Source organism: Pristis pectinata, chromosome 28, assembly GCF_009764475.1.
Source record: "Pristis pectinata isolate sPriPec2 chromosome 28, sPriPec2.1.pri, whole genome shotgun sequence".
Lineage (NCBI taxonomy): Eukaryota > Metazoa > Chordata > Chondrichthyes > Rhinopristiformes > Pristidae > Pristis > Pristis pectinata.
Genome location: NC_067432.1, coordinates 7181246 through 7205337, shown reverse-complemented (window position 1 = coordinate 7205337; position 24092 = coordinate 7181246). Strand labels below are relative to the sequence as shown.

The following is a 24092-nucleotide window of genomic DNA, read 5'->3' as shown; positions in this document are numbered from 1 at the left end:
TTTTAATACAGAGGAAAGCGTGGAGGGAAGTCCATCTTCCACATTACAAGGGTGACTACATTTCAAACTACTTCACTGGCTGCTAAGTGCTTTGGGAGGTCTTGTAAGGACAGAGTATAATTAGGGTGAATGTCGACTTAGGGGTTGTGTCTCATTTCCCTTCTCATTTACTCGTGACTTACAGGTTGTGTTTGGGTTTGACTCACATGGAACAAGATTGGTGGAAGGTGTGAGGTTATGAAGGTTATGTGAGGAAGACTTCATCAATAGTTGTAGCTGGAATGGGCACAATGGAATTTCTGTTAGTTGTTCCAAGGGTGCGGGGCTACACACTGAAACCATCGAATTCTAAAATGCCTTCTTAGTATAGTAATTATAAGCACCGTTGTTCACTTTCATGTCCTGTGTATTTGTTGATGCTACACTGGCACTTGAACCTCTCACACAGCATGAGAAGTCAGAATTCCTAAAATACTACTTCTGTGAGGTAGTATTTGCACAGCAAGCTCCCATAAACAGCTATGTGTTATTAATCTGATATCCTGTTTTGTGATTGAGGAATGAGTGTTGGCCAGGTCACTGATGAAAGCTGCTGCTCCTGTTCAGCAGACTGGCATGGGATCTTTTACAAATGTGCCATCAGGAGAGGATGGACAAATTTGGGCTCTTTTCTCTGGAGCGACGGAGGCTGAGGGGTGATCTGTTGGAAGTGTATAAAATTATGGTGGGCATAGATAGGGTGGACAAGCAATATCTTTTTCCCATTATTGAGTAATCCAATACCAGAGGGCATGCATTTAAGGTGAGAGGGGTTAAGTTCAGAACAGATGTGAGGGTTTTTTTAGTTAGAGAGTGGTGGATGCCTGGAATGCGTTGCCTGATAGGGTGATGGAGGCAAATTCATTGGGGGCTTTTAAGGGGGGCTTGGATGGCACATGAATGAGAGGAAGGTGGAGGGACATGGGCATTCTGTAGGCAGGAAGGATTAGTTATGTCGGCACAACATTGCGGGCCAAAGGGCCTGTTCTGTGCTGTACTGTTCTATGTTCTATGTTTTAAACAACTGTGAGGACAGACTGAGAACATCACACAGCATCTCCAATATATAGCACTTGCTCAGCATTGACCGAGGATGTTAGCCCAGACTTTTGTACTTCAGACTATAGAGTGGAACTTGAACCGAGAACCTTCAGAAAGCATTTAACCAACTGAGCCACAGCTGACAGATCACTTGAGCCATCCAGCTTCAATCCTTAACCAAGCCAAGTTGGGTCCCCAAAAGGAAAGTTCCAATTGCATTCTGGAAAGTGTAATGACTTCAAAGGGGACTTCCTCTAAGCAATTATCCCACAACATGAAACTGAACAAAAGTGTTGTGAATTATTATACCGAGAAATCATTTTGCTGTGGGAAAGCAAATTTTCCATCAACTCATTGAGCCATTAAAGAAAAGCATCATGTTATAAAGGCAAAATTAACTAAACAGGTTTCTTCTCTTTGCCTCTGTTATTGGCACCAAATGCCAGTTACAAGCCCGCTCATTACAGAAGGCACATTCTGCCAGTCTATTATTGATATGCCACATAAACATCACCACGGTCTCGGAAGTTCTCTGGTGGGGTCGTGGAAACCACTGTAAACAGCTCAGAATCACCACTCCCACAGTCTCTTCAGATTCAAAGGATCTTCCTTGTTACCTCTCTCTCCACCTCTTCCCTCCATAAATGTTAAGGAGATTAATGGGGCAAGAAATAGGCAGAGAGACGGAGATTGGGATCTGTGGATATTCTGCAACCTCCAATGGATTTGGTGGTTTCACTCACAGTAAAGTCTCAGCACTAACATATACTGGTTGATCCAAATGGCCAGTTTCTATGCTTTATATTCTAATTCTTCCTAAATGGAAATTCTATCAAATGAGTTGCAAAGTCCAATTTTTAGCACAGATGTTCAAAAAAATCAAAATAGCATTCAGCCAATGTTTGAGGATGAAATGCAATGCACACAAAATGTTGGAAGAGCTCAGCAGGTCAGGCAGCATCTACGGAGGGAAATGAACAGTGGACGTTTCAGCTGAGACATCAGGATGAATCCTGATGAGTCCTGATGAAGGGTCTTGGCCCGAAACGTCGACTGTTCATTTCCCTCCACGGATGCTGCCTGACCTGCTGAGTTCCTCCAGCATTTTGTGTGTGTTGCTCCAGATTTCCCGCATCTGCAGTCTCTCTTGCATCTCGTTTAAGGATTAAATATTGTTTAACTTCCCATAAGAACAGAAGAACTTAGGAGCAGGAGTAGGCTACTCGGCCCCTCTAGCCTGCCCCACCATTCAATATGATCATGACTGATCTGCCCCGGCATCATCTCCTCTTCTGTACCAGTTCCCCAGTACCCTCAATTCCCTGATCCTTTAAACATTTACCTACTTCTCTTTTAAATATCCCCAATGATCCAGCCTCCACAATCCACCAGGGCAGAGAATTACTGAGATTCAACACCCTCTGTTCCTATGCGCCTTAGATTTAAATGGGCACGGTAGTGTAGCGGTTAGCGTAACGCTATTACAGCACCAGCGACCCAGGTTCAATTCCAGCCACTGTCTGTGAGGAGTTTGTACGTTCTCCCCGTGTCTGCGTGGGTTTCCTCTGGGTGCTCCATTTTCCTCCCACATTCCAAAGACGCACGGGTTAGGAAGTTGTGGGCATGCTACATTGGTGCCGGAAGTGTGGCGACACTTGTGGGCTGCCCCCAGAACACTCTATGCAAAAAGATGCATTTCACTGTGTGTTTCGATGTACATGTGACTAATAAAGAAATCTTATCTAATCTTGTAACCATTAGCATTTAATCTTATAACTCACATCACTTATCTCCCCTGTCATGCCCACAAAGGGTCTTATACATTTCAATACGATCACCTCTTGATCTTCTGAATTCCAAAGAATAGAGATCTAAAGAACTTCCCTTTGGATATGTCATGTGATGAACAATACCTGTCACAGTGCAGCACCCTGAATATTGCACAATCCTTCAGTACTTCGCTGGAATATCAGTCTAGGTTTCATGAACAAGTCCCTGGCGGTTGCTGTAAACCTATAACCTTCTGATTTTAGAAGCAGGATTGGAACCGAAGAATCACAGTTGACATCTGGACAATTAAAGAGGTGTATTGATGGTATAGAGTGGATTGACCTTATAGAGGTGTATAAAATCATGAGGGGCATAGATTGGATGAATGCACACTGTTTTTCCCTAGGGAAAGGGAACCAAAAACTAGAGCGCATCAGTTTAAGGTGCGAGGGGAAAGATCACCCATGTGTCTAATTCTGGGCACCTCTCCTTAGCAAGAATGCCAAGGTCTTAGAGAGTTACTGGATGGTACCAGTTACATGGAGAGACTGGGAACCGGGATGGCTCTCTGTTCAACAAAGAAGTTATAGGGAGAGGTTGGGCAGGCTGGGGCTTTAGTCCTTGGAGTGTAGGAAACTGAAGGATGACCTTACAGAAGTGTATAAAATCATGAGGGGTGTAGATGGGGTTAAAGCACACAGTCTTTTTCCCAGAGAAAGGGAATGAAAAACTAGAGGGCAAAGGTTTAAGGTGAGAGGGGAAAGACTTAAAAGGGACCTGAGGGGCAGATGGTAGTGGGTATATGGAACGAGCTGCCAGAGGAAGTGGTTGAGGCAGGTACAATCACAACATTTAAAAGACATTTGGACAGGAAAGTAAAGGTTTAGAGGGATTCAGGCCAAATGCAGGCAAATGGGACTAGTTTAGATGGCCACCTTGGTCGGCATGGATGAGTTGGGCCGAAGGGCCTATTTCCGTGCTGTATTACTCTATGATTCTAATTCACAGTTTGACTCAGTTATAATTCACTTGAAGTTTCTTTTTAAAAATTTGTACAGGGGATGTGGACGTTGCTGGTGATGTTGCCATTTATGGGCTGTCCTGAATTGCCCTGGACTGAAGAGGCAGTTAAAAGTCAACCACTGGTGAGTCTAGAGTCACATATACAGGTCAGACTGGGCAAGAATATTAGTGAATCAGATGGGGTTGTACAACAATTTGAGTGCTTTCATGGTTACGGTTGCTGAGACTAGCTTTTCTCTGTAATTATGTGTTTTAATACAACAGATTGTTGGAGGCAAAAATATCACCATATGAATAGGTGCCAGAAGAGGTGCAAAATAAAAGATTTGCACAAATGGTACCAGAAAGGAAAGATTCTAATTATCAGGAAAGAATAATCCTGATAGATGTATATAAACTTGTGAGAGGCATAAATAAGGTACACAGAGTCTTTTACCCAGCGTGGCAATGTCAATAACTGAGGGGCATAGATTTAAGGTGAGAGGTCCAGATTTCCAGCGTCCGCAGTCTCTCTTGCAGCTCCTTTAAGGATTAAATATTGTTTAACTTCCCATAAGAACAGAAGAACTTGGGAGCAGGAGTAGGCTACTCGGCCCCTCTTAAGGTCAAAGAGATTTGCGAGGCAAGTTTTACTTTACACAGAGAGTGTCAGGGGCCTGGAACGGGCTGTCAGGGGAGATGGTGGAAGCAGATAGGATAACAACACTTAAGAGGCATTCAGACAGGCTCATGAACCGGCAGGGAATGGAGGGATACAGACCGTGTGCAGGCAGATATGCAGCTTAAATTGGTATAAAGTTAGGAACAGACATCATTGCCCATGGGGCCTGTTTATGTGCTGTACTCTTCTGTGTAATAGGTTGGGGCTCTCTTCTTCAGAAAAGACCAGATGGAAAGATTTGGCAGGGTAGACATAGAGAAAATGTTCCTGCTTTTGGGAGAATCCATACTTTTGAGCAATAAATATTATAGACCTAATAAGGAATGTAGGAGAAGGTACTTTAACCAGAGCCATAGAGTCACACAGCACAGAGACAAGCCCTCTCGCCCACTGTGTCTGGGCCAGCCATGACGTATTAATCCCATTCACCACTGGCTGGTCTGCACCTTTCTACGTGTTGGTGATTCAAGTGCTCATCTCAGTTGTGAGAGTCTCTGCCTCTAACACTCCATCAGGCAGTGCGCTCCAGATTCCAACCATCCGTGGAGTGAACAATTTCTTCCTTAGATCCCCTTAAGCATGTTAGCCCTTACGCTAAACCCTATGCCCTCTAGTTTTAGACACCAACAGCACAGTGGCGCTGCTGGTAGAGCCACCGCCTCACGGCTCCAGAGACCCAGGTTCGATCCTGACCCCTGGTGCTGTCTATGTGGAGCTTGCACGTTCTCTCCTGTGACTATGTGGGTTTCCCACAGGTGCTCCAGTTTCCTCCCACGTCCCAAAGATGTGCTAGTTAATTGGATAATTGGCCATCTGGGGGGGAGGGTGCGGGAGGTGCTGGGAATGTGGAGAGAAGAAAATAAGGCCATAAGACATAGGAGCGGAATTAGGCCATTCGGCCCATCGAGTCTGCTCCGCCATTCAATCACGGCTGATTTATTTTTCCCTCTCAACTCCATTCTCCTGCCTTCTCCTTGTAACCTTTGATGCCCTTACCAATCAAGAACCTATCAACCTCTGCTTTAAATATACCCAATGACTTGGCCTCCACAGCCATATGTAGCAATAAATTCCACAGATTCACCACCCTCTGGCTAAAAAAATTCCTCCTTATCTCTGTTCTAAAGGGACGTCCTTCTATTCTGAGGCTGTGCCCTCTGGTCCTAGACTCTCCCACTACTGGAAACATCCCCTCCATGTCCACTCTATCCAGACCTTTCAATATTCGGTGGGTTTCAATGAAATCCCCCTCATCCATCTAAACTCCAGCAGGTACAGGCCCAGAGCCATCAAACGCTCCTCATACATTAACCCTTTCATTCCCAAGATCATTCTTGTAAATCTCCTCTGGACCCTCTCCAATGCCAGCACATCCTTCCTTAGATATGGGGCCCAAAACTGTTCACAATACTCCAAATGTGGTCTGACCAATACCTTATAAAGCCTCAGGATTACATCTTTTCTTTTATATAGTAGTAGGGTAAATGGGTGCTTGATGGTTGGCAGGGACTCAGTGGGCTCAGAGGTCCTGTTTCTGTGCTGTATCTCTTTATGACTCTATGAATCAGAATCAGAATCAGATTTATCGTCCCAGACATATGATGTGAAATTTGTTGTTTTGTAGCAGCAGTACAGTGCAAAGACATAAAAATCTATAAATTACAAAAATAAATAAGTAGTGCAGAAGAAGGGAATAATAAGGTAGTGTTCATGGGTTCATGGACCGTTCAGAAATCTGATGGCAGAGGGGAAGAAGCTGTTCCTGAATCATTGAGTGTGGGTCTTCAGGCTCCTGCCTTATGGTACTACCTCCTCCCTGATGGTAGTAATGAGAAGAGGGCGTCTCCTGAAAAGTGAGAGTCCTTAGTGATGGATGCCGCCTTCTTGAGGCACCGCCTCTTGAAGATGTCCTCGATGGTGGGGAGGGTTGTGCCCATGATGGAGCTGGCTGAGTCTACAACCCTCTGCAGCCTCTTGTGATCCTGTTCATTGGTACCTCAATACCAGGCTGTGATGCAACCAGTCAGGATTCTCTCCACCGTGCGTTGTAGAAATTTGACTCTATGACCTCTGCTCTGACTATTTTCCTGCTGGCTACTCTATCTATGCTCCTCAGAATTTTGTATACCTCAATCGGGTTCCCTCCTCCATTCCAAGAAAGACAAACCCATTCTATCCATTTTCTCTTCATAACTGAAGTGCTCCATTCCAGGTAACATCCTGGTGAATGTCAGAGAGTGGTTAGAGAGCGGAATATTTGAGGTAAATGGTATGGATGCATTTAAGGGGAGGCTGGAAGGAGTAGGATCTGCTGATGGAGTTTGATTAAGTAGTGGGTGGGGGATGACGGTTATGTGAAGGTCATTGTTACCAGCGGGGCTAAATATCTCCTTCCTATTTATTCAATCCAGATGGAGAATCACAGGCAACAAAGGAATCAAGGGATAATGTGGAAGCAGGTACAATTACAATGTTTGAAATATATTTAGACAGGTACATGGATAGGAAAGGTTTAGAGGGATATGGGCCAAACATAGGCAAATGGGACTAGGTCAGGTAGATGACGTGGTCAGCATGGATGAGATGGGCAGAAGGGCCTGTTTCCGTGCCGTATAACTCTATGACTAATGGGCTCTGGCAGGAACATGTAAGGAATGTAGACACTCAGTTATCACCTTATTGACTGGTGAGCTCACTTGATGAGCTGAATGATCCACTCTGGGTCCTACCCCTCAGGAAAACTTGCTTGGCAAAGTTACACAAAGAATGAAGCATCTTATAAATGTAGTCACTACTTGTTTCCCATATCACGTGTAGATTTTTCCTGAATTATTTACGGGCAATGACATTGCAGGCAGCCTGATGCCTGAGTGCTTTCTAATGAGCTTTGATTAGAACTGGCTTCATTGGCACGCTGGCCCACACGTCAGCTGCACCCTTCAGCAGAGTGGGAGCGATTTATTGGGTAAACCTTGTGGATCCAACATTCTTTACTTCGTAAGAGGGATGTTGTGTTGTGAAAGTGGTAACTGCTCTGGAGAAGGGGATTTAAGTATAAAGGCATTAGACAGAATATAATAGAATGTAATTCCTATAAATCCCCGGACGCATTGTTCCCACGTTCCAACTAAATGTTGGGAAGAAGTGGTTTTGGTAGTTGCCCCATCTCCATCCCTGTTCCTGGCGACAATCTGAAGTTGAACCAGATTCTTGCATTTTTCATGGAAGTGAGGTCTCAATGTTACTGTGATCTATTCCATCACCGTGGCCATCAATCTCCACCTTCGTTTCGTTGCTAAAACACTCAGTCGTGGGATCACACAGCACAGATACGGGCCCTTCCGCCCACACCGACCAACAACCACCCATTCACACTAATCCTACATTAATCCCATTTTTGATTCTCCCCACAACCTTACGTACTCCCCCACATTCTTCCACTCACATAAATCTACCAACCCACACGTCTTTGGCCTGTGGGAGCGCCCGTTGGAAACCCACGCAATCTTTTACCCGTGCACTCCTTTCCTTCCGATCATCGTTCCAGTACTCTCCAGGAAACCCTCTGATCTCTCCCACTCACCCCAGACTTGAAGCCATCCACCGCTCTGCTGCTCAAGTTCTCACTCACACCGAGTCACCTTGACCCACCACTGTTGTCCCTGCTGGCCTGTACTTGCACCCAAGTCAAGCAATGCTTACTTTCATAAAGCTCGTTTTTGTTTTCAAACCTCTGTACAGCCTCGTTACCCCCTCCTTCCCTCAACCCCCTCCAACCGCGCCCCCGCCCCACCATGCCCATCACCCACATCCCTGTAACTTCTCAACAATTCCAATATCTATGTCCCTCCAGGCTCCTGCAACTCCCCAATTTCAATTATTTTACTACCTATATTATATATTGGCTGCCAATATCCTAACCTGCCATTGCTTCTCCCCAAACCTCTCCATCCTATGCCCCTTCTTTAACGTTCCTTAAAATCTGCTTCTCTGACCAACTTTCTGGTTGTCTGCCATGACAGCACAACCTGATGCTTGGTTTCAAATGTTGTTTGATGACATGCCCATGAACTGCCTTGAGATGCTTTTCTGTCGTGAATATGTTACCAGGACTGGAAGGTCTGAGCTATAAGGAGAGACTGGACAGGCTGGGACTTTTCTCCCTGGAGTGAAGGAGGCTGAGGGCTGACCTTATAGAGGTTTATAAAATCATGAAGGCCATAGATAAGGTGGATGGTCACCGTCTTTTTCCCAGAGTAGGGCATAGGACTCTGATGGACTCTGACCTCATATTCTACCTTGTTGTGACCTTGCACCTTATTGCACTGCACTTTCTCTGTAGCTGTGACACTTTACTCTGTACTGTTATTGTTTTTACCTGTACTACATCAACGCACTCTGTACTAACTCAATGTAACTGCACTGTGTAATGAATAGACCTGTACCATCGGAATGCAAGACAAGTCTTTCACTGTACCTCAGTACGTGACAATAATAAACCAATACCAATACCATAGGTTTAAGGTGAGAGGGGAAAGATTCAAATGGCACCTGAGGGGCAAGTTTTTCACACAGAGGGTATATGGAACAAGCAGCCAAAGGAAGTGGTGGCGGCAGGTACAATTACAACATTTAAAAGCCATTTGGACAGGTTCATGGACAGGAAAGGTTTAGAGGGAGATGGGCCAAAAGCAGGCAACCTGGTTGGCATGGACAAGTTGGGCCGAAGGGCCTGTTTCCATGCTGTATAGCTCTACATTACGTAAGTGTTGCTTCTAAGATAAGATAACATATCTTTATTAGTCAAATACACATCAAAACACACAGTGAATATGTCTTTTGTGTTAGAGTGTTCTGGGGGCAGCCCGCAAGTGTCACCACGCTTCCAGCGCCAACATAGCATGCCCACAACTTCCTAACCCGGGCGTCTTTGGAATGTGGGAGGAAACCGAAGCACCCGGAGGAAACCCACGCAGACACGGGGAGTTTTCTGCTAGGTTACAATTAATTAAAGGGTTTAATTTTAATTAAATAGTTTAATGCCACCTTGACCAGTTTAGAATCTTTTTATGCTTTTATTTTACTTACAAAGATGAAACACAGTGGACACCTTTTGCATCTTCTTACCAGAGCTCAGCTGTGGTCAGAGCACAGACTGAGATGCCTTGCACTTGATGTAAACATGCTGGTGTAGGACATTTGCTAATTGACTCTGAGTGACCATAAAACTTAGCAATAGTGCTTGTGATTGCCATGGGGATAATTAGGAGGGCATTTATCACTTCCATTTGCCTGTATTGCAGCAGCCAGCAAGCCAGCAGGAAACTCTCAGGCTCCCTTTCATATTGCACCAAGGAGTTTTCTTGACTATATCATGAAAATGATTCAAAGTAAATTGCTGCCAGGGGAAGTGCTGCAAAGTGATCCTCCAGGGTCAATCGTGCTACTTGCTGCAAGATGACAGGTCTGATTTATTCTTGTACATTGGCTGCTTCAATAATAAAACAGAGAAGGAGCGAATGCACAACCATTGTCTTCTGCTGCTTCACAAGTGGGCCATTCTGCACGTGAGGCATCACACCCAAACTGACCCTGACCTCACTGTTAAGAACCTGCATTTATATACAGGTAGTTCTGCTATAACGTGATAGTTACAGTCGTAAGGAACCTCAGGTAATAGAAAGGTACATTACAGCAGAAAAGAGATGCTGGAATCTGGAGCAATACACAAAAAGTGCTGGAGGAACTCAGCAGGTCAGGCAGCATCTATGGAGGGAAATAAACCGTCGACGTTTCAGGCTGAGACCCTTCATCAGGAAAGGAAGAGGGCAGAAGCCAGAATAAACAGAGTTGAGGGGGAGGCAGAAGGGGGAGAACTACATCAGAACAGGCTGTAGTTGCCTTCAAAGCACAGATTGCGCTCTAACCAATGCGACTCATGTAATGCAAATCGTGTCCCCTAATCCATCCACCGCGTTACAACCAACTTGTGTTACAGAATCACGTGTTGCACCAGAAATACCTGTACCGCAGTCATTGCTACCTGTTGTTCAGAGATCCTGAGTGCTCAGCCTTTGGCCCACCACTGATGTTTACTGCACTCCCTTTAAACCAATCAGGGCCCCCTTTCCCACGCATCTTTTAAACACACTGAGTTCTTTCGTGTTAAAAATTGTGTATAATTTATGTTCAATTTATGTTTTTCTTGTGGATGCTGGTTATATGATGCTTACAGCACCAAAGTCCCGAGGGTGCCAGACTGTTGGATTTACTTGGATAACACGTTTCAGAGACCCAGACCTTCATTTAGCACCTTACTTGAAGTGCAGTTATGAAATGTAGAGGACAATTTGCACACAGCAATTTGTGGAGCAGCAGATCACAACAGTTGTGCCTGTGATGCTGCAGCAAGTAATAGACCAATACCAATGCCTCTGCATACATCTACTTGTGCGTAAACTCGACTTTGACTTTGTTTTCTGTGCTCCGTTTTAACCCACTAGGGCCCCGTTTCCCATGTTCCCTTTTAACACAGCAGGACCCCATTTCCCGCACTCCATTTAAACATTCTCTTGGCACATTTCCTGCACTTATTTAAAACTCACTGGGACCCCATTCCCTGCACTCACCTGCTTCATTATTTAAATTTATTATGCCACTGTGTAACTTCTAAAAAAGCAAAATTAAAATGTGTTGGGATATTTAATAGGAATAATATCCACTATCGCCAAGGTCCCAAGGGTGACACACTATTGGAGTTACTTGGATAACACCTTTCAGAGACTCAGACCTCATTTAGCACTTGACAGCTCATTAAGTTGGACTTGAAGTACAGTTATGAAATGTAGAGGACAATTTGCACACAGCAAGCTTCCTCAAAGTGTGTTCTGATCAGGTCATCAATTTTTAATGATGTTGATTGAGAGGATAACTATTGGTCTGGACATTAGGAATAGCACTTCAGTATCGTGCGATAAGATCTTTTACATTACCAGAGAGAGTGGACAGGGTCACTAAAAGACAACACCTCTGTCAAAGCAGTGCAGTCACAGATGGAGACACAAGAGACTGCAGGAATCTGGAGCATAAAACAACCTGCTGGAAGGTTGAGCAGCGTCTGTGGAGACAAAGGGGTGGTCGACCATTTGGGATGAGACTCCAAGTCCTGATGCAGGGTCTCGAACCGAACGTTGACCATCCTTTTACCGCCAGGAGTTTGTCTTTTCTGCACTCACAGAGCTGCCCTGGAGAGACACCCGTGATTTCTATACTGAGGGGGATGGAGTGGGTTCTGAACCAAATCTTTCTGATTGGAGTTGACAGATCTCTCTCTATGGAGGCACAGGCATGTAGGAAACATGACCGCCAAGTGCTGCACAGTAAGATCCCACAGGCAGCAATGGAATATAACCAGAACACACGCTCTATTGATGACATGAAGTCAACACTTCTCACTGCCTCGGTAAAGCAGCCAACATAATCAAAAACCCCTCCGCTTTGACAATGAAAACAAGGCTTTGTACCCATGGTTGAAGTGAATCTAATTGAAATGGGTTGGAAATCAGCCACAATCACAAGCAATTCCAGAGAGAGAAATCACCTGGCACTTCCAGTAGAGCTGGCATGAGATGGCCACACCAATCAGTACTGTAAATTGGTAAATTATTGACACAGGTACTGAGGTACAGTGAAAAATTTGTCTTGCATACCATTCATACAGATCAGGCCATTACAACAGTGCATTGAGGTAGTACAAGGGAAAACCCGTTAGTGTTAGGCAGTTTTCAACGGTTTTAAACAAATACACAGAGGCATTTGCAGCTACCCCAGATTTTTATAGTATTCATACTGAGCCAAGTTAAGGTGGGAAATGTCCCTCTGAAAGCCAAGGCAGTGGCTGGTTTGGGAAATAAAGAAGCATTTACATAGAAATAGAAAAGTGGTTCAGGGTTAACATGGCATCAGCTGTGGCTCACTTGTCAGGTTCTGGGGTTCAAGTTTTATTCAAGAGATTCAAACACAAAAATTTTGGCTGACAGTACAATGCTGAGGGAGTCCTGCGCTGTCAGAGGGTCAGTACTGAGGGAGTGCTGCACTGTGGGAGGGGCAGTACTGAAGGAGCACTGCACTGTGGGAGGAGAAGTACTGAGTGAGTGCTGCACTGTCACAGGGGCAATACTGAGGGAGTGCTGCACTGTCAGGGGGGCAGTAATGAGGAAGTGCTGCACTGTCACAGGGGCAGTACTAAGGGAGTGCTGCACTGCGGGAGGGGCAGTACTGAGGGAGTGCTGCACTGTCACGGGCAGTAGTGAGGGAGTGCTGAGCCTTTTTCATGCATAGATGTACTTGTGCAGATGACAATAAATTTGACTTTGACCTTGACGATTTGAGGGACAGTATTCAGGAACATCTGCGCCTTTGGATGAAGCTGTTTTAAATCAAAGCTCCCTCTGATCTCCTGGGTTAAAGTAAAAGGTCCCTTTGCACCATTTCTTGGCGGAGTAGGGGAGCTATCCCAGTGTCTTCACCAATATCCACCCCTCAACCTACATGGCTCACCAGATTACGTGGTGATTATCACATGCTGATTCCAAGAGCTTGCTGTGCACATATTGGCTCTTCTGATTGCACATTACCACAGTGAATAGAAATCAAAATTAAGTGAAAATCCAAAAAAAAACTGCAGATGTTGGAAAACTAAGATTAAAGCAGAAAATGCCGGAAACACTCAGCAGGTCAGGCGGCAACTGTGGGAAGAGGAACGGAGTTAATATGTCTCCTTCCCTTCAGAAGGGTCTTCGATCTGAAATGTTAATTCTGTTCCTCTTCCCACAGATGCAGCCTGACCTGCTGAATATTTCCAGTATTTTCTGTTCTTATTTTATCATTCAAAAGCACTTCATTGGTTGTAAAATAGTTTGGGATGTTCTTGAGGATGTGAAATTGCCCTTGTAAACGAGGTTCTTTCTTCAACAAAGACAAAAATTACACTGCTACTGTCACTGTAACATTCTTCACACCATTGCAACAATGGAACAAAACTTTGTCACGTTATATATAACCTGACACACTGCCAAATAGAATGTTACAGCTTGTACTATTGATAGTTGTTCCAATGCTCCATCCAGTCCCCACCTTACACTCCCACACCCTTAAAACTTGACAAAAGAGGTAATAGGAGCAAACATTTCAGCTGCATCTCAAATTGAATAATTTATTCCCAGCCAATTTCTGAAATATTACAATTTGATTGGATAAAATCCCCACCCCTTGAGGGTATTTTACTCTCAAAGTAAACAATGTCTGCCAACCCCCCAACACACACCACCCCACCCACACACCACCCTAACAAGGTAAAGCCTTGGGATTAGACTCAGCTCTGTTCCAATCACCTTCCTGTTTTTTTCTACCAAAGTTGGTGATCTTATATTTTTCCACATTTTATTCCACCTACCATGATCTTGCCCACTCACTTGATCTATTTTCCTCCCTGCATTCTACTTTATTTATTAACAACATTTAAAATGTACTTGGACAGGTACATGGATAGGAAGGGTTTAGAGGGATATGGGCCAAATGTGGGCAAATGGGTCTAGCTTAGATGGGAATCTTGGTCGGCATGGACCAGTCAGGCCGAAGGGCCTGTTTCCATGCTAGATGACTCTACGGCTCTATGACTGTTTGACTCACAGCACACTCTGCCCTGAGCCAAAGTCTACAAAGGAAAATGTCATTGCCTGTGGGACATACCTTGTGGTGGAGGTCAGGAAGCAATATTTGCAAAACATGACTTTCTCTGTGGTTACTGCAGGTGGATAACCTTGTTCTTTAGCTGGAAGTTTGGTGCAGTGGGCTATGCCCAAGACACTGATCAATAGTCTTAATAGGGCCTTTGGTAAACTCTACCTCTCAGAATTTGGGCCTGTCAGGTGGAGAGTCTTGCCATTCAGCAACACTCTGAGAACGTTGGGTGAAGAAACCTACAGTTGACTTTAAAAGAGGGTGCAGGAAAGGGTCACAAACATGTTGCTGGGACCGGAGAGCTTGATTTATAAGAAGAGACTGGACAGGCTGGGACAATTTTCCCCTGGAGCGAAGGAGGCTGAGGGGTGACCTTGCAGAGGTTTATAAAATCATGAGGGGCACAGATAAGGTGGAGGGTCACTTTCTTTTCCCCAGGGTAGGGGAGTCTAAAACTAGAGGGCGTAGGTTTAAGGTGAGAGGGGAAAGGGGACCTGAGGGGCAAGTTTTTCACACACAGGGTAGCGGGTATGTGAAACGAGCTGCCAGAGGAAGTGGTGGAGGCAGGTACAATTACCAGGCTTAAAAGACATTTGGGCAGGTACATGGAGAGGTAAGGTTCAGAGGGATGATGGCCAAATGAAGACAAATGGGACTCGTTCAGGAAGGCACCTTGGTCAGCATGGACGAGTTGGGCTGAAGGGCCTGTTTCCATGTTGTGTAACGCTATGACTCTAAGAGGTTCCAACCTTTTTGCTTGATTACTATCAGATCAATCTTACTGCATCAATCTGGTGCACTGGTAGAAATACCGTGTGTGATTTATAAAGCTACGATTACAGTCTCAGGTCTGTAGCCTGAGCTCAAAACAGTACTAACATCGACTAGATAAAATCAAGATTTTTTCTATTAAAGATGAGTATCCCTTAACACCAATAAAGCAGATTGACTCATCACTCAACTCATTGCTGTTGGTGAGATCATGCTTGGTACAAACTGGAGCGACAAACAATCTGCTGGGGAAACTCAGTGGGTCGAGCAGCATCTGTGGGAAGAAAGGGACTGTATCAGTTTCCGGTCAAACTGATGTCCCGATGCAGGGATTTCAACCCGAAACATCAACAGTTTCTTTACTCTCACAGATGTTGCTCGACCCGCTGATTGTGTGTTGCTCCAGATTCCAGCACCTGCATTCTATGGTGTCTGCTCTGTACAAACTGGATACCTATAGTGACCAAACCAAACCCGTGAAAGCTTCCAGTTTGTCCTCTGGCTCTTACCAGGTTGGCAGGAAGTGGGTCCAAATGTTCACAGTCTCATTCGTCAGCTGGAAGAGGCTGAATAAGCAATCCGTGGCCGTACATCTTGGTTGGCGGTAGCCGAAGATAATGCTGTGTTCATGGAATACCTGTTGTGGGCAATCACAGCACAGAATTAAACTCCCATAAGATGCAGTGGCAGAATGTTGTGGCTCAATTTGGACGGAATGTGGAGAGAATGGAGATAACATTTAGGTTCAGTACCACCCAGGCATACCAGGACAGGGAATTTTATTACCTGGTGGAACCTTCGAAAATAATTAATCTAGAAGTTGGACTTTTATGCCATTTTATAGTGCAACCTTCTTATAACACGATAGCAACCATTTGGGGAGGAAGTCCCACCCATCGGGAAATTAGGTAAGACATTCTGGGTCACCTTTGCGTGGCTGATGCATTGCTGTCAGCATTAACACACGTGATCGTCATCAATGTGTGCAACATCATCTCTGCTTGCCGATAGAAAATGAAGCAATGATGTGCAACCTATGACCTTCGTTTGTGGCTCACAGTAAAAGAGGGGCAAACCCCACCGGATGCCAGCAAGAAGGTGTAAGTTAAAGGATATCGATCGATGGCTGAGACCCCCACCGGCTGCCATCTCTACTGCCTGAGACTTCAACACTCTGCATAGTTCACACATTATCACTGGGTCTCGCAGTGCTTCTTGCAGCCAAGTACAGCAGCGATAAGTGTTACCCTCTCTCCACAGCGATAAGCTTGTACCTTACAGTGGCTCAAGGTCACACACAGCACAGGATTCGATCTGCACTGGTGAGGAGATCTGAGTGGGGGCGGGGGGGGGGTGCAGGGGGATGCTTAGATATGCTGAAGACATGTCTCCACTTTCCTCTGTGTTCTCCTTCACCTTCACAGTATAAGACATTTTTATTAGTCACTTGTACATGGAAACACACAGTGAGATGCATCTTTTGTGTAGAGTGTTCTGTGGGGCAGCCCGCAAGTGTCGTCACGTTTCCGGCGCCAACATAGCGTGCCCACAACTTCCTAACCCTTACGTCTTTGGAATGTGGGAGGAAACGGGAGCACCCGGAGGAAACCCACGCAGACACGGGGAGAACGTACAAAATCCTTACAGACAGCGGCTGGAATTGAACCCGGGTCGCTCGTGCTGTAATAGCGTTACGCTAACCACTACACTAATCGTTTAATGCTGTGTACTGTGGCTCTCTAATGTTGTGACTTTCTTCCCATATTTCCCGGTGAAAAAGCCCAGGAACTGTGAAGGTATGTCTTGACACAGCAGTCAGGGTAATCGTTTTCTCAGAAACGGTAAATTTTCCCAATTTCACGATTTCTTTATGAGGGGACCTTCCTGATCAGGTGATAATGCTAAATGCCCTGTTCATTTCGTGCACCAAATAAGGGTGGACTCCAATTTCTAGGCAATTGAAAGCTTCTATCTCACTGTTATAAGACTCTTGAACAGTCCTCTTGTATGATTAAGGTGAACTCTTGATCTCACAATCTACCTTGTTGTGGGCCTTGCACCTTATTGTCTACCTGCACTGCACTTTCTATATAACTTTAACACTTTATTCTGCTTTCTGTTATCGCTTTTCTCATTTACTACCTCAATGTACTTATATCTTGAAATGATCTGTATGGATGACATACAGAACAAAGTTTTTCACTATATCTTGGTACATGTGACAATAATAAACCAATTACCAATTGAAGCTGAAGTGATATTGAAGTGATAAGGTTGAGCCAAGAGCAGCATCACATGGGGCTCTGCTGGATGGTGAAAACACACAGGGACAGAAGAAAAAAAGCCACCGAAGCTGCAGTAGGTGTCTAAAGTTCCAAAGCTTCACTGGGTGAAGACTTTTCTCCTCAACTCTGTCCTGAATGGCTGAGCCCTTGGTGTTGAAATCTCCATGTTCTAGGTATCCCAACCAGGGGAAGCATCAATTCCACATCTACCCTGTCAAGCTTCTTAAGAATTCTGTATACATCCTTCTAAACTCAAGGGGGTATAGGTCTAGCCTGCTTAACCTCAGCTCACACGATAACCCAAGAATCCATCTCATGAACGACTTCAGTTGCACTACATCCTTGCGAGCTGGGAACCTAGAACCTGGGCATCGCATTCCAGATGTACATCTGCTGGTCCCGATGTAATGGGAACAAGATGTCTCCACTCTTGTACTCAAATCCTCATACAATGAAGGTGAACATAACATTTGTCTCCCTCATGTCTTACTGAACCTGCATATTACTTTTCAGTGCTTCACGTTCAAGGACCCAGATCCCTCTGCTCACCATCACCTGTCAGTCTCTCGCATTTACACACTGCTCCACTCTTCTAATTTTTCCTACCAGAGGGGATCACCTCACGTTTTCCCTCATTATGCCCCAGCTTCCATGAAGCCCCTTTACGTGCCCCTCACCCTCTCTCACTTTACTTTGTATCTTCAGCAAATTCAGGAATAGAACATAAAACATAGAACAGTATAGCACAGGATCAGGTCTTTTGGCCCATGATGTGGCGTCGAACTAATTAAGTTAATGATGTCCAATTAAACCAATCCCACATGGTCCATATCCCTCCACTCTGCATATTCATGTGCCTATCTAGGAGCCTCTTGAACACCACTATCATATCTGCCTCCACCACCACCCCCAGCAGCACATTCCAGGCACCCGCCACTCTCTGTGTAAAAAACTTGCCCCGTACATCTCCTTTGAACTTTCCCCCTCGCTCTGTAAATGCATGCCCTCAAGGATTAGACATTTATCACTTTATAAATGACTTGACACACTGCCAAAAATCACTGGGAAAAAGATACCAGCTGTCGCGACTATCTATGCCCGTCATAATTTTATGAACTTCTATCAGGTTTCCTCTGCTGCTCCAGAGAAAACAACCCAAGTTTGTCCAACCCCTCCTTATGGCACCTGCCCTCTAATCCAGGCAGCATCCTGATGAACCTCTTCTGCACCCTCTGCAAGGCCTCCACATCCTTCCTGTAATGGAGCAACTAGAATTGAATACAATACTCCAGATGCAGCCTAACCAGAATTTTAAAAGCTGCAACATAACATCCTGACTTTTGAACTCAATATCTCGGCTAATAAAGGCAGGCATGCCATACGACTTCTTTGCCTCATTGTGATTGATCATCAAAATCATTGATATAGATTGTGAGCAGCTGGGGTCCCCACACTGATTCCTGCAGCACCCACCAAGCACAGCCTCTCAATTCAAGAATGACCCATCTACTCCTAAATTCTGTGTTCTGTCTGAAAATCAGTCCTCAAGCTCCACCAGCATTTTATCCCCAATATCATGTAATTTAATTTTGTTTAATAATCTCTTGTGTAGCACCTTATCAAGGACCTTTTGAAAGTGCAAATATGCCAATTCTACTGGCTCATCTACTAACAACCTCAAAAAAAAGATTCCCTTTTAATAATCCATGTTGACTCTGTCCAGTGCTATTATTCTAAGTGCCCTATTACCACTTCCTTAATAATAGCTTCCAGTAATTTTCTTACTATTTATAGCAGACTAACCTATCCATAGTTTCCTGTTTCCACTGGCTACTTCTCAATCCGTGGTAACCATGTGGAATTCTGGAAGATGACAACCAGTGTTCCTCCGAGCTACTCAATCATCTGCGGTAGTTGTCCATTATTTGTGGAAAGTTCTTCCAAAAGGACAGGCACAAGATTTCAATTTCTCTGCTATTTCCTTATTCCTCAATATAATTTCTTCAGCTTTAGTCTGCAAGGGACCCACAGTAAATGTTGCTAATCTTTTCCTTTTTACATATCTATAGGACTTCTTCAAATGTTTTTATATCTTTCACTCTAGCCCAGTTTCATTTCCTACTCTCTCTTTCCTTATCAATTCTGAAATGTTCCCAATCCTCTCAGCTACTGTTCCTTCTGGCAACATTATAAGCCTTTTCCTTTGATTTAAAACTATCTTTAATTCGTCTTGATAGCCATGGTTGGACTACTTATCCTGTTGGTTTAGTTTTGCCTTTAAGGGATGCATTTCATTTTTATTTCATACATTATTTATGACGATATGCGGGTTGCAGCTGCCTCACAGCTCCCGTAACCTGGGCTCAATCTTGACATCCGATGCTGCCCGTGCAGAGTTTGAACCTTCTCCCAGAGACCGCAAGGGCTTCCCCCCATATCCCAAAGTCATGCTGGTTGGAAGCTAATTGGCTGCAGTAAATAGCCCCCAGTGTAGGAGGGTGGTGTGACGAGCATCCAAAAGGGAACAGATAACAGGGAAATAAGTAGGGGAATGGGATTGTTGGGTTTGCTCTGAGAGCCAGCATAGACTCGATGGGCTGAACGGCCTCTTTCTATGTCATAAGAAAAGAAAATAATGTGAAGGGGCATAAAGTCATACAGCTCACTACATTACATTGAGCATCAAATGTTGATCTAGATAAGATATCTTTATTAGTCACATGTACATCGAAACACACAGTGAAATGCATCTTTTGCGAAGAGTGTTCTGGGGGCAGTCCGCAAGTGTCGCAACACTTCTGGCGCCAACACGGCATGGCCACAACTTCCTAACCCGTACGTCTTTAGAATGTGGGAGGAAACCGGAGCACCTGGAGGAAACCCACGCAGACATGGGGAGAACGTACAAACTCCTTACAGACAGTGGCCGGAATTGAACCCAGGTCTGTAAGGGGTTTGTACGTTCTGCTAATTTGTTTATTCCTCTCACATCGACTTCCCTCCCACCCAATCCCCATCCTCTTGCCTTCCACCTACACAAGGGGCAAATTTACAATAGCTAAATAGCGTATTAAACAACACATCGTAGGCATGTAGGAGGTCAAATTAACCTGCTTGGTTGGTCTTCTATACATTAAAGATTCATTTCCTCTACTACCAGTAGTTGCCTTGTGCATTGGTAACTGCAGTATGTACCATTTGCAAAACACACAGCAGTTTCTCATCCAAGCTACCTCCAACTGCATCTCCCAAATCCGCAACCTCTACTTCCAAGAAGTAAAAGGGAAGCCAGTGCATGGGGATACCACCACCTGCAGGTTCCCCTCTATGTCACACACCATCCTGACTTGCAAAGATATCACTGGTCCTTCCTCATCACTGGGTCTAAATCCTGGAACTCACTACCTGACACCACTGTGGCAGTACCTTCACCAGAAGGACTGCCATGGTTTAAGAAGTTGGCTCACAACCATTTTCTCATTGGTGGTTAGGGACAGGCAATAGAGTCTAGCCTTTCCACTGGTGCCCAGATCCAAAGAAGTGAATAAACACAAAGAATGGGCAATGATGTACCACCAGGCTCAAGGACAGCTTCTATCCTGCTGTTATAAGAATATTGAATGGACCTCTTGTAAGATAGGATGGATTTTTGACGTCACAATCTTCCTTGTTATGACCATGCACCTTATTGTCTGCCTGCACTGCACTCTCTCTGTAACTGTAACACTATATTCTGCATTCTGTTATTGCTTTACCTTGTACTACTGCGATGTACTGTGGTGAAATAATCCTTTTGGATGGCATGCAAAACAAAGCTTTTCACTGTACCTCAATACATGTGACAATAATAAAGCAATTTACCTATAATTCATTTAAAGCCAACCTTTCCTCCATCCTACAAAACGTTGGAGGAACTCAGAAGATCAGACGGATCAGTCCAGATGAAGGGTCTCAATCTAAAATGTCGACTGTCCATTTCCCTCCACAGATGCTGCCTGACCTGCTGAGTTCCTTGAGCGTTTTGTGTGTTGCTCCGGATTCCAGCAATCTGCAGTCTCGAGACACATCTTAGTTTGGAATACCTGGCTTTTCTCTTTACTTTCTCTCTGAGCACAGGACCGGAGAGATCCCAGCATTATAGTCTCTTCCCCGGGTACACCTAACTCCACATTTTTAAACCAATATATGGAGCTTAAATGAATGTGTCAGTTTTAGCACCACTAAATAAGTATTAATTTTACAAAGATAAAATATTGTGAAGCACTTGTACTAGACACCAGTGTAGAACTGAACACAATAAACAAAATATCCCCTAGGCAGTGAAACTGATGTTATTTTTAGATCAGTAGCCATGGAGACAAAGTGAAAAAAAGAGCTCATAAAGTGGCATAAATTCACTGCAGGGAATTAGAATCATGTGGTCTGAGGAGGCTCTTTGGCCCCTTTTGCCTACACTGGTTCTTTGAAGGACCAATCCAATCAGTCCCTCTACCCCTATTATTTACCATTCTACAAACATGTTCAAGTATTTCTCCAATACCCTTTTGAATATTGGGAGTGAATATTCTCCCACAGCTGTTTCAGGAAGGGTAGCCCAGGGCAGGAGGTATTTTCCTCATCTTCTCTCTGAACCTTTCTCCAATTACCTTTAAGGTGTGTCCAATACTCCCGTCAATGGAAAGAGTTTCTCCTTATTCACTCCATCAAAGGCGCTCAGAAGTTTGATCTCCTTAAATATTCCTTGGTAAAGCAGAAAAATCCCTGCTTCCACAGTCCTTCTCCATAACTGAAGTCCCTTGTGTGAGTGGAACTGAGGGCACACTTTGTGCTCTATCTAACAATTGCTAAAATATTAACCATTCAATGCAAAGAAGTTGATGGAGTAGAAAGGACGTGTGCAGGCAAACCCTAGTCTGAGGCAATGTCAGTCAGGATGACAGTGGGGGTGAGACAACTCTCTTCCAAACTGCTGGGGCAAGGAGCTGACAGATGGGCCAATGTTCCTATGTTGGGTTGCTATCTGTTGATCCTCTGTGCGTGAGGAAAGTGGGCAGAGCTTGGACACTCCAATCACAAGGTTAGAAGTGAGGATGTTTGCTGACAAGACCATCATATTCAATTCCATTCACAGCACCCCAGCAAATGTAGCAGGCCATTGCCTGCATGTAGCAGGACCTGGACAACATTGAGGTATGGGCTGATAAGTAACAAGTAACTTTCATGCCATAAAAATGCCATCTCCGACAAGAGACAATCCAACCATCTACCATCGACATTCAATGGCATTACTAGAGTAACAGAAGGACTGCAGATGCTGAAATCTAGATGAAAAACACGATGATGCTGGAGGAACTCAGTAGGCCAGGCAGCATCCGTGGAGTAAAGCAGGCGGTCAACGTTTTGGGTCAGGACCCTTCTTCAGGACTTCCTGAAATGTTGACTGCCTGCTTTTCTCCATGGATGCTGCCTGGCCTGCTGAGTTCCTCCAGTATCATAGTGTTTTTCAATAGCATTACTATCACCGAATCCCCCACCATCAACATCCCAGAAGCTCAGCTGGCTCAGCCATGTAACTACCAGGGCTACAAGAGCAGACCAGAGTATCCTGTGATGAGTGGCTCAACTTCTGCCAATCCAAGGCCTTTCCATTATCCTCAATACCCTCAACTCACCTGGGCGAGTACAGCACCAACTGTCAAGTAGCTCAACACAATCCAGGTTAAAGCAGGCTTCTTAATTGGCACCCCATCAACCACTCTAGACATTTATTCTTTTTGCCATGGGTGGACCATGGCTGCAGTGTGTACCGTTCACAAAATGCATTGCAGTTGTTTGTCCAGGCTTCTCCAATATCTCCCAAACCTGCAACCTCTACCACCAAAAAAGGACCGGGGACACCACTGCCTGCAGGTTCCCCTCAAAGTCGTACACCATCCTAACTTTGCAATATATCACTGTTCCTTCTTTGTCAGTGCGTCTAAATCCTGGGGAATCCCGGCCCAATAGCACTGAGAGAGTACTTTCACCAGAAAGACTGCAATGGGAGCTCAGCACCAACTCTTCAAGGATAATTAGGGATGGGGCATAAATGCTGGCCTTTGCTGGTGAGACCACAAAATGGTCTCTCTGGTCAAGTCATCAGCTGGGAAAGATGGCTGTGAGGGCCAGCAGCACTCGGGGGGCACGGAGAGTGGGTGGGGGAAGGGTCTAAGGTCTTTAACAACGGCTACTTGAACAAGGCTCACTAAACCATTCTTATCTCATCCTACCATCTTTCTAGTAATCATATTGCATAAAACTGGAGTTCTCCAAGGTCATAACCATTACCATTTGAATTTCCAGCTACTCGTTAAGTACATTTTTATGAATAGTGCTAACATGTTGAAACATAATGAAGAAGACAACAATAGAAAGAGTCAGGAGTTGCCCTGCTGATGTTTAGGTAAGTGGATATTTAAGGTGGTGGCCCTTAGTGTTCTGGCTCCTTGTTCCTTCCTCCAAGCGTGCAACTCCTTCATTGGGACAGCTTTTGCTTGGGTCTCCTCACCCCTGTCCAGTGTTTGACCTACTTGGTTCGTGTCGGTGCTTTTGCTCCTGAGGGACTTGCTGCCAGGTTTCTTCATGTTGCTCCATGTCGTCCTTTCCCTCTCGTGTTTGTTCTGCTCCCTGGGCGAGTCTCCACCAATCCCCATGGCAGCATGTGAATAATGATCACTTGTTCTTAAATGGGTGGAACATTCTCAAAATATAAACTGTCCAGT

At 44.8% G+C, this 24092-nt stretch overlaps 1 protein-coding gene across 4 annotated transcripts in view; it reads right to left on the bottom strand.

The window, feature by feature from the left end:
- Positions 1-24092, bottom strand: part of LOC127584045 (membrane progestin receptor gamma-B-like) — a 98445-nt gene that overhangs the window by 27298 nt on the left and 47055 nt on the right. For all 4 annotated transcript variants that reach the window (XM_052040579.1, XM_052040578.1, XM_052040581.1 and 1 more), the window contains exon 3: positions 15556-15683. In XM_052040579.1, the coding sequence (XP_051896539.1) occupies positions 15556-15683 (128 nt within the window). The remainder of the gene's footprint in view (positions 1-15555; positions 15684-24092) is intronic.